A 12220-nucleotide genomic window follows, 5' to 3' on the forward strand; every position below is an offset into this window, starting at 1 on the left:
CAAAATAAGGTGAGAATAAAGAATGAGAAAAATAAGGAGGAAGCAGTTTGTTGATATGAAGTGTTTACAGTGATTAGTGAATCGGATCCACAGTAAAATAAGGTAAAAGAATAGGAAGGAAGTAAAATGGGAAAATGCATGCACATTGAGTGATATGACAGGGAAATACAATTGAAACAAAAAAGACTCATAAGAGGGTTACAGAGAACAATGTTGTGGTAAAGATATTTATTATACCAGTAAATTTAGGCATAGACTGATAATATGATGTCAATGGGGATAGCTTAGGCCCAGGTGTACTTCATTTCCAGGTAAATGAATGTCATCAAAGGAAATGAAATTGAAGAATACAGTGAGGATGGTTGAGATAATTGGGGAACTGCTTAAAGGTTTGGGAAAACATGGAAGGAAGACGGCTTATTCATTTAAAGCATTTATAAGGAAGGGAATTTGACCAATGAACTAGATTCAATTAATTTTTATTCCCATTACAAAGGTGAAAAATCAGCAACATGATTATTCAACCTAAAGTTAGATTTACAAGCCAAAAAGATAGTAGTTATGATCAAGAGAAAGTAGTAGAAAGGGCAAATGACTTTGGAGAAGAAAAGTTTGGGTTTAGAAAAGGTAGGGGTTATTGCCACACAATGATGAGAGCACTGATAAATTTCTGCTTCATGGATTTGAGAGTGATTTTAACACAGGAAACTGGGCACAATCAATGTATATTCTGAAGATAGGAAGAGACCAGAAGGATAGAGGGCTTACCAAAAACCTTCACATGAGTCAGACTGTAAAGACAGCTAGTGAATGCGAAGTCAAGATAGGCAGAGTGAGGCAGGGAGATGAGACAGGGTTGTCAATTATTACCCCAGCTTTTCAACATATACCAAGGAAAGGGTGAGTGGCAGTAAGCAAAGTAAGTGAGGAAATGATCAAATCAGTTAGGTTTACAGCTGAATGACCTTCATTTAGCCAATTAGTCACATGACTGCAATTATTGTTGAATTCATTATGGAACCAGTACGTTGGGCATGGGATGATATCCAGCAACATGTAAGCAGAGGAAATGAGACTCCAAAAATAGATTAAATTTGAAGGGCATCAACTAAAGCAGATCAAATAGTTCACCTATCACGGTAGTACATTAGATTGGGCAAATTGTATGGATATTGAAGAAATGAATCAGGTAAAGAAGATTTTACAAAGGGGAGGCAATTGATGTTACAGGCTTTAGGTGTAGATGTAAAATAAAGATTAGAGACAACCTTAATTGGGTTGGTAGATTTTCTTACCTCCAAAACTTTACCACTCTGGCAAGAGGATAAGCACAGAATGGAGGATTATGAGTTCTATGGATAAGAATTTAAAAAATAAATAGAAAATAAAACAAATGAACCCAAGCCAGGTATGATGGAGGAAGAAAAGATGTTTCCAGGCAGAAATTCGAAGGAGGCAGGGCAAGCGAATGTAGGGCACATTAAGGGGCAAGAGGATGCTGAAGACTATGAATGTAGTTGACATTTTTGGGTGAGGTAGGGGGAGGATTAGATTAGGCATGTTGGACGGAATGAAGGGAGGTAGACAGTATATGAAGTTGAAAATGATTTGTTGTAATGTATTGTGTTATGGTATTTAAAGTCATGGGAGGTAGGGCTTAGAAGTTCAACATACATTAGCCCCCGAGTCCATTAAAAACCTACCTCGAGAGGTAGACTAAAAATAAAATAATCTTCATCTAAGGGATTAGTGCCTCTCCATACCCCATCATAAAACTGTTGCTATACCTCTGTGATGGACAAATAGTAATTTACTGTGATATAATTTTAGTGGTTGAACCCTTCAAATATCAATAATTATTATTAATTTCTGTTCGACCATTTCTCCGCGAAAGAAATTGACATCCTACCATTCAGATGAGGACAATGGAAACACTCATTCTGGGTAAACAAAATGCACAAATATTTGGTCTCAGGCACAACATAATGGAATTTACTCAACATATTGAACTGAAAGAAGTAAATTTGTAATTCTACACAAACTTTATTAAAAACACAACCTAGGTTTTGATGATGATGCCCAACGCCAAAACCTAGTTTGTATTTTTAATAAAACTTGGAGAGGAATTACAAAGTTACTTCTTTCATTTCAAGAATGCACAGCAAAATTCATCTTAATTGAATTTTGTGTTTACAAAAGAGAGGCAAAGTAAACATCCTAAAAATTGACATACATTGGGATAGATCTTCCGCCCCATTTCCATACTCTTTAAGGGATGACAAATTTTCTCCTCTGGCTACTGCTTCCCCTGATGACAAAAACATGGGCAATTGGAGCAAAACTAGCCACTCATTCTAAGACAATGGAAGAAGACTTCTTGGGTATTCTTCGGCTCTAACAATGATCAAAATATAATCCATTATAGATACTAATGGGAGTTGTCATACAATAAAGAGTGATTCAATAACAAAAAACCACCCTTCATTTCCTTCATCAAAACCACCCACATAGGTCTTCTGTAAACTAAGAGAGCTGATTCCTTATATAATCCAACAGTCATAAAATATCTGAGTATCATGATTGAAGTGTAAGAAAAATATTAACAAACAAACAAATTAAAGTTAAATAGTTTCATAATAATGCATATAAAGTTTGTACAGTGCTGTCAATGCACATATATAAAAACCATTGTGATAATTCATTTCATTCACTTCACTATGGTGTTCTGAATAACCATCTGCACCAAATTCCATTGAGAGCAACACCAATAAAATGCACCTTTCTATACCATTAGGCTAAAAACAAACTTGAGAGAAGATTATATTTCTCAAGAAACATGGCCTTGCAGATTTCAAAGCACTCCTCTCAAATTTGGCAGTGCTTACAGCATGTCAGAGGAATGGATTGGCTTGTTAATAAATGCTTTTTAACATGTGTAAAATTAAATTCCAAATATTTAAATAATGGTAAAAACTTCAGATAAAAATTCAAGACAAAATATTCAGTATAAAGTAGTCATTTCTTTAAGCATTAAGTAAAAGCTAGAATTTCGTCAGAGGTGAATTTGGAACATAGAACACATTCCACCTACATCAACTAACTGCCTCATACAGGGGCATTCTTCATATAAATTGGCAGTTAAACATAACATCCTCAATAATTGTCATGGTTAAATAATGTCAGATTGTCCATAATAACCTTGCAATATCAATTCACCATTTGACAAAAGCACCATAAATACATTAAAATCCACAGCACCACGATCCAACAAACAAATTTTAGCATCAAAATGCACCATATGACCTAAAATTAAGTTCCGATGCTATGGGAGGAAATTAAGCCCCCGGGTACATCTGGAAGTATCATGGGTACACTGAGGACAACTTCCCCTCACTCTTTAATCACTTCGGCACACATTGACAAAAGATGGGATGACATTGAAGAGTTCAGTGTAATACAAAAGACTTCCCATTATTGTAGTGTGGCTAAAGTTACATTCATCTCTGCCAATCATCAGAGAAACTGCAAATGGTAACCTTGTACAGAAGCTCTGGTCAAGTTCTGCATGGATAGTACAGTCGATCTTGATTTTGAGCATGGACTTAGGCTACCAAAAGCAATGGCAGTTAAATAAGAATTATTCAATTAGGATATTTTTTATGGCTCCCACTGGTATTATTTTTGACTTTAGCAACAAGCCTCTATCAGTTTACTACATACATACTGTCAAAATGACAGTTTGAATCACTGATAATGGGCAATGTTGCTAGACTGCAGTGGGAGCCCTTAATTGTCAGTGCCACTTAGCTTTCTGTGCAAATATGTCAGCTCGTAGATTCTGAGCAAAGCAGATCCCCAGTATCTGTGGAAAAACATAATCATCCATTAATTAATAGAAAGAAGACCTGTTAAATAATAATTTTATAAATTGAATGGCAAAACTTACAACGTGCACATATCCAAGGGATACAATTTTAATATAATTTCACATAGTCTCGCAATGAAACTCAGTACAGATAAATACAATATTTGGATAGAGTTTTACCTGACTTTCCACGTCATTACACAATATCTATGCAATCCTAACTGTTTATCCAGGTACCCTGGCATTTAATAAGGTAGCATGCTTTCACATCACATAAATGTAATGAATAAATTACTAATAAATTAAATGGAATGTCATAGAACAGGAATTGCAAGTTTTAATTACCTTGTATATTACAAACTATTTTGTTTGCTTATTGGTGAAACCAACTACAATGCATTAATAAGGAAATACTAAACTACTTTCTCTGATTCTTGATCCTTGAGGATGGGCATTATACTATAATGTGCAGGGCACATTAGAATTTATGAGATACTTTGGAAGACTTTGTATATATTGCCTTAATACTATATCCTTAATTGTTCCCATCAGAGCCATTCCACTGCTCATTTGTACATATGACCTGTCCCTACACACAGGTTTGCTGTAAACTATAACTTTCTGCTTGTGATACGATTAAAAAGAAAATAATATCCTATGTGCTTCACTGGGCATGCTTATAGGTTCTTATTCAATTCCATTTCAAATTTCAATTATATCAAAATAATTTGGTTATACTGTAAATATAAAAGAGATATCATCACATATATTGAGTCAGATGAAGAGTGGGTGTTTCTTTATGTTACAAAATCAAAGTAATTATTGGAGGATAAAGTTCCTCAGCCTTCCATGTTGTCCAAGGGCCACCCTAATATGCGTAGAAAACTCACAGGGCATTATACATTTACATGATTTATTCATGATGAATGGTGATTCCTACTACGAGGGTGGTACAATTAGTCCTTCGAAAGAAGTAGAAAAAACAATTTTTTGGGATTTTTTTTTAATTTTTCAACATTCTCCTTTCAACTCTATATATTTGTTTAAACGTTTTTCCAATTTTTTAAGCCATCTAAAAAGTAGGATTTTGGCAGCTCCTCAAAATAGGCATTTGTTTGACCGATTACTTCCTCGTTAGACGTAAACCTTCGTTCACCAAGCCATTTATTCAAGTCTGGAAATAAGAAATAGTCACTGGGGGTAAAATCTGGTGAATACGGTGGATGTTGTAATAATTGGAACTTTAATTCCATAATTTTTGCCATTGCAACTGCGTGGGTGTGCATCCGTGCATTGTCTTGATGAAAGAGAATCTTTTTCTTTTTCAGATGAGGACGCTTTTCCTTGTTTTCGTTGCTCAGCCGTTCCAATAATGACTCATAATACTCTCCTGTTATCGTTGTTCCCTTTTTCAAGTAATCAATGTAGATGATTCCGCGAGCATCCCAAAAGACTGGCCATAATCTCACCGGCCGACTAAACTGTCTTCGCCTTCTTCGGAGCCCGTTTGCCTTCAAAAATCCAATGTTTTGACTGTTGCTTTGACTCTGAAGTGTAGTGGTGTATCCATGTTTCATCAACAGTTATATATTGATGCAGAAACTCATCAGGATTGCAACAGAAAAGCGCCAAAACAACCTCAGAGTCGACCACACGATTGTGTTTATTCTCCGCTGTGAGTAAACGCAGCACCCATGTTGCCGAGATTTTTTTCACGCCCAATTTTTCGTGCAAAATTGAAGCTACTGTACCTTGTGATAGGCCTATGGCTTCTACTATTTTGGGCTGTTTTACTATTTGTTATTCTACTTTGAGTTGTCGATCACTTAAAATCATATCGTGGATTTTCTCAATCATTTTGGGGGTAGACACTTACACAGGGTGTCCAGATCTGCATTCATCTTTTGTGGATATGTGACGAAGTTTACACTCATTTACCCAATTGTAAACTGTTGCAAACACAGGAGCAGATGTGCCATGAACTTCATCCAACTCCGCTTTAATTTCTTTCGGCATCAACCCTTTCAAATAAAAGTGTTTAATCACTGCTCAAAAACTCATTTTTATCCATTTTTATAGACAAATTAAAGTTGTTTACTTCAATCGATGACATCAATGAAACTATTTGATGGATACAGCTGAAACTTTAACAGCTTACTAGTTAGGAGTGTTATGTAATGGAAAAAATTTATTTTCGATACTATGAGCGCCATTTCTTGGATTTTCTAAGGACTTATTGTACCACCCTCGTAACACTTGTTCATTATTTATTATTTTCTGAAACTGACTACCTTTACCTCTCCAGGGTTCAGTCACATGGCCATAAAACAAAATGAAAATCTTTCTAACATTTTGGGATTACACCACATAAAAACTGTCAAACCTCAATACAGTAGGAGACTAGTCACAGAAGCAGTTAAAAGCCTTTTCTCCATTGAATGTAGTCAGATCACCCCTAACACTTTACTATGCAATCTTCAGCCCAAGAGGTCAGAGTGATAAAAAAATTGACTTATTTTTCCTAGACGCCACCTCAGAGATAGGCAGAAATATCTGAGGGCTATGAACGTGTGCCAGTTAGGCACACACTAATTTGAAGTTAATTTCAGGGAAAAAAGATGTGCACCATGCACACCTCAGAAAATCCTACATTTACTACTGAAGCAAAATTAACACAGTGAATACCTGGAAACAAGGGTCTAACTATTCTATTTCTTTTATTAAACCAATTCACAATGAGATCAGTTCTTGTCAGATGCATTTACTTCAAATTGGCAAGCGACACTTACCTAGACACACTTGGCTGTAGATTAGACCTCAACAAATATTTTACCTAGTGTGTCCAAAAATCATTCTTTCAGGATAGATACACTACCTGCAAAAAAGCAGTACCAACTGCAGTGCCAGCAACCACAAGAAGGTTTCGTTCCAACCACTCCTCACCAGCTTGAAGACAGCCTCTCTCATTAATTATTTTTGCCACATCATAATTCTGCAAGGGTTTTCAATGTTGCTTAACCTCATGAAAAATTTTCATAGAGCTTGCCAAACCTACCTCCACCAACTTTTACTCACATATTCCATCATTAAACCAAGAAATAAAAATGCTAGAACTTTTACTCTTTACTTTCTCATGATATAAAAGAATATCTCATGGGTGTCAAAGATGTGATACGTTGAGTAGTTCATTCACATGGGAATATTCAGAAAAGCTATGTGAATGCCTGTAGAGACTGTCTAGTTTTGGACTACTCCAAAAATTCACATTTAACAATCCTAGAATTTGAAATCCCAACTGTCCAGCTGTATTGTCAAAATTATTGAGCTTGTAATTAAGTAGCAACCAAGAAATTTTCATAATTGAAGATATTTAATCAAAAATTAAAGCCCTTCTCTTCAAACAACCTTGAACTATGAAAGGGAAATCTCCAAATTATTCTTTAATTACACGCAGTAATTACTTTACTCCAAAATTCTATCAATGTTCAACTGAAGAGCCATTTATTGAAAAAGCCCATAACTATCTCATGTTAATATTACTCAATATATTCTTTCACCACTGACCTCAGAACAGGCCAATCTGATGTCCTTATAATTACTATTCAGGCATGTTTTTGCAAATGACATGGAAAAAGTTCAACCAGCTGTATAATAAAAATAAAAAGTGAATACCAAATATATTAAAGTATGGGTCAAAAACTTTAAGATGGCTTATTTAATTCTGAAGTATGATCAGTTTTAATATTTAAAAAGACACCAAAGTAGAAATATTTCAGTAGTAACACCCCACTGGCCTTGGTCTGCAGGAAGAAGTAACTCTTATACATGAATATAAATACAATTCAATAAATAACCGCAGCATCACCTAAGAGCTATGATCCTTAATCAGCTGTTAAACCATGACTCTACTAGGATGCAATAGCCAAGTGCAGCTTGGAAGTATGCTGTCAAACATTAGAAATTCCTGCCAAATATCAGAAATTAAGAAATCACTATAGCACTGTAGAAGTGTTTGTTGGAAGATGGCCAAACTGGTGAGCATTACTGAAATAATCACATAATACTATCAACTTTATACATGCACATGGATTGGCGAGCAGTTTTATGTCATGTTTTTAACGCATTGTCAAAAAGGAATGGATACTTAAAGGTATCATTTAATTTCTCTTACTTCCTGATCCATGAGATATTCTTAAATATCAAACTGTCCAAGGGCAAAAACTATTCTCTATTCATACACCGTTTTTATGATATAGCCACCTACATTGAGACCATGGGCCAGTTTGTTATCGGAAATCTAATTTTGATTACAAGAATAGTGATAAGCAATGGGAGAGCATACCTGAAGGACAGCGACACCCACAGCTACTCCAGCCACCGGGACTAAGTTAGTCTCGACCCACTCCTCACCGGCCCGGAGGCAACCCCTCTCATAGATGCTCCTTTCACCTGGCTGCACCATCAATGAATTATCAGAAAATACCCAAGCAGCGAATCAGTTACCATCAAGCAATCACTAAGGCTACCAAATTTTATATTAAACCATGCGAAAATTCACAACATGCGTAATTTTGATTACAATGTGAAATGGTCTTACTGCATAAGGGTCATTGCGGCAAATTTGCCTTTTAAAACTGCTTTGACAATGATAACCCTGCCAAAACCACAAAAAAATGAAATGGTTGGTAAAACACAGGTCAATTAAAAATATTAGTCAGGACATGGTCAGCTGCTGAAATGTCCAAACTACATCAAAACAAATTTTTGCACTGGGAAATAACATAGCAAAGAGAAGGAATATAAATAACCATTTAATCATTTCCAATTCTAAGAATGTTACCGATTATCTTTAATTTCTTAAACCATTCATTTTTTGGCACAGTATATTTCAACCATCTGATTCCTTGACAATAAATACTACTACCAATCAATTTTTAAAATATTAACAGGAATCATATTCGTGCAATGCTTAAAATGAGGATTGGTGTTAGGAGGATGAGAATACCACTGAGATGCATCACTCCAAAATACGTCTTGTGTGAGTTATACCCCCAAAAGTACTCTAAAAACGTTTATCACAGTATTACCTCCAATCCATATAAAGGTAGTTTTATTATTTATAATTATTGGTGTTCCACTGTATTAAGGTAGATTTTAGAAGTACAAAGGCTGAACATCTCTACTATGCCTTGACTGACAAAACAGCCTTAAACCACTTACTTCATTGCAATGTTCTTCAATTCCACATTTCTACCTGCCTTCATTCCAGCCAACAAAGTGATCTGCAACCATTTTTCTTGCCCTTTAAGAATTCTCCCAGCAATCCCCTCTCCTACCCCACCATGACCAGAACTTCCTCTCTTTTCCTTTCCAAGCATTTTCCATCATTCTCCACACCCACAATCTTTTAATCTACACCCATCATATTTCTGCATTGAGCATTTTTCCAAACCTTAAAAAATTATAATCCACATCATTGTTTTTATAAAACCTTTCTTAGCATCCTGATCATCAACTCCCTCCGTGTGAAAGCTTCTTTTCCTAATACAATTCCAATTCTTACATCCCTACCACTTCAACCATCTTGATCCAAAACACTATCAATATCAGTAAACTGTTCCACCTACTTTAGCTCCTGCCCTCCTAACATCTATCAGAGCTTTACCTCTTTGGGAGTAAGGCTATATTAGATGTCTCAAAATCTTATCACCAAATTCTCCTTTAAAAATCTCATTACCTTCGTTGTTTTTATATTAACTCTCATCCCATTCCATCACACTGATTTTCTAATGCAACTCACTAATGCTTGTAAGCACTTAGCTAACTGGATAAATAAAACTTGATCACCAGCAAACCTAACAGATTTTATGAATGGTCTACTGACTTTCATTTCTATCTCCAGTTTTTCCATACTTCTTTTTACTTTTCCCCAACATAGGCGTTGAAAAGCACAAGTGATAATGGACACCCCAGTCTTACCATGCTTCTTAACACTGCCCATAACTTTCTATCTGCCACTAACACCTGAGAAGTCTGAGACATGTACAGGTTGCAAATTAGTCTCCTATTCCTCCATTCTACTCCTATTTTATGCAAAACATTCATTCATTTTACTCAATTTAATCTATTGAATGACTTCTTGAAATCTAAAAAACAAATATATACATCCTATTTAACTCTTATATTCCATTTCATTGATGACTCATTACTGCATTAACATCACACATACTACTCTCCTGTCTGAAACCAGTCTGATTATCCCTTTAGTAACCATTTTCTCTCCTATTATTGACGACGTTCCTCCACTGAAAACAAATTCATGGGATTGTATGCTACACTAGTCTCAGACCTGGGAAACCCATATTGACACACAATGTTCTGAATTGAATTCTGGATGACCACTCAGGCAACCACTCTTGAGAAGGATTAAAACACTCATTGATACCACCACTTCCAATCCATGTAGACATGAAACTTCTTAACTGCCTACCAAGGACACAAACATAAATCTTTAAATTCTCACAGTTTAAACATAAACTATCCTTCTATCTTGAAGACAGCACATTTTACTTCACTGATAAGTTCATATGCTTGTATCGTATGTATCTGTATTACTCTGACTCCTTACATAGTGTGCATACTTGTGCTATATTCATATGACTTGTTCTATGCATTTAGACCTCATGTCCTGGAACCAATAAAAGTTATTAATATATTCTATTGTTTCAGGCTTCACTTCGTGGAAGTAATTGATATCCATTATTAAAATAGAAAGAAAGACTCGTACTTTTCCACAGATTTTATTATATGGTACAACGCGTTTCACCGACTTGCGGCATCATCAGGTACCTGATGATGCCGCAAGTCGGTGAAACACGTTGTACCGTATAATAAAATCTGTGGAAAAGTACGAGTCTTTCTTTCTATTTTAATAAAAGTTATTAATATTACATGCCATACATGATTATGTCTTTGGCAGCTGTAGGCAATGTGACCAGGCAAAATTGTAGTGCATGGCACCCTTTACATATAGGCAAAAGGCGATACTAATTACCCAAATTCTTACTATAGGAAGATGTCAAATTCAAATTATGCACAGCACAGCATTAAAATTCTATTTTGAATTTCAGAAACATTTTATAACACCACAGATGTGACAAATACTTTTTGGCAAAAAAGAATTTTTGTAGACCAAATACTGATAACCCAGACATGCATAGAAAACAGAATGGATATTTGCAGAAAATGACACGTACCCACAACTGTATTGCTTTCCTTAATCATTTTGTTCATCATTATTTAGGAACATATTGAAAAAATCAAAGGATTACCCAAATATTAAGAAAAATATTGATGAATTTATTAATTCCTGGAACTGGCAAGAATATCTCATCAAGTTATTCATCCTAGCTTTAAAACATTTAAAATATGAGATGAAGACACTATTCAAGGGCTATGATGAAATTAATAAATTTAAATGACATTTTAGGTGTTTCATTTATTAAACTTAATGGATCTTTTAAACCTATGCCTGGAAAAACCATTTCATTTTGTTATTTTCATAATGTTTACCAATTAGCAAACTATGGCTCTACAGGAAAGTTAGTAACCACATTTTCAGTGAAACTAATTATATGCAGTAAGTTATATGGAAAATTAAGCACAAATAGGAGCTAGTTTATAGTTCTACTAAACAATTTTCTGGTTAGTAACATTTAACTGAGCCCCAGAAAGAAACATGCACTACAACTACAACTTCACATTAGTTTAAATCTATAAAATGAAAAATGGATGCTATTTCCATGGATACATTTTTTACCAATTTTGAATTGCTTCAATTTTATGACTGACTTTATCATAATTTTACCATACTTGAATCATTTTTCAAATCAAAACATAGGAACATTAAGTATTTGACTTAAGAAGGGGAATGGCATGCCTAACAAAGTCAAAAACCCAATTAATCCTACTTCTTAATAATAAAGCCAATGTATGTTATTATATTTCAACCATAAAAATTATGAAATGAAGATGCCATTCTACATGCTATCTTCTTTAGGGCGATTCATTGTTATTAAGACTTTCTCTCAATGAAATAGGAAAGTGAAAAGGCAATTAGTGATCACAGTATGAGACATATTCAAAAAGTAAGGGCTGTTTTCTTATATTTTAATATAGACAGGCCAAAACAAAGTCGTATGCATACTAGTGCCATTGATTGATTGTTTCCAAAGCCATTGAAATTATTGTTTTGATTCAGAGAATACAGATAGCAATGTCTGCGAAAATCTTTCTCTTACAGGTAGTAAAGTTCGAAGTGTGATTCAATTTTGGTGTACAAAAGGATCTTAAGCT

The 12220-nt window shown here is 34.9% G+C and overlaps 1 protein-coding gene across 1 annotated transcript in view; it reads right to left on the reverse strand.

Moving 5' to 3' along the window:
• Positions 1-3583: 3583 nt before the first annotated feature.
• The window catches only part of Tsp26A (Tetraspanin 26A), a 31280-nt gene continuing 22643 nt past the window's right edge, over positions 3584-12220 (reverse strand). Inside the window, exons 8-9 of the mRNA XM_071582985.1 lie at positions 8208-8318; positions 3584-3862 (exon numbers count right to left, since the gene is read on the reverse strand). Coding sequence (XP_071439086.1) covers positions 3794-3862; positions 8208-8318 — 180 coding nt within the window. The 3' untranslated portion in view covers positions 3584-3793. The remainder of the gene's footprint in view (positions 3863-8207; positions 8319-12220) is intronic.

Source organism: Hetaerina americana, unplaced genomic scaffold (genome assembly GCF_022747635.1).
Source record: "Hetaerina americana unplaced genomic scaffold, ioHetAmer1.1.p SCAF_12, whole genome shotgun sequence".
NCBI lineage: Eukaryota > Metazoa > Arthropoda > Insecta > Odonata > Calopterygidae > Hetaerina > Hetaerina americana.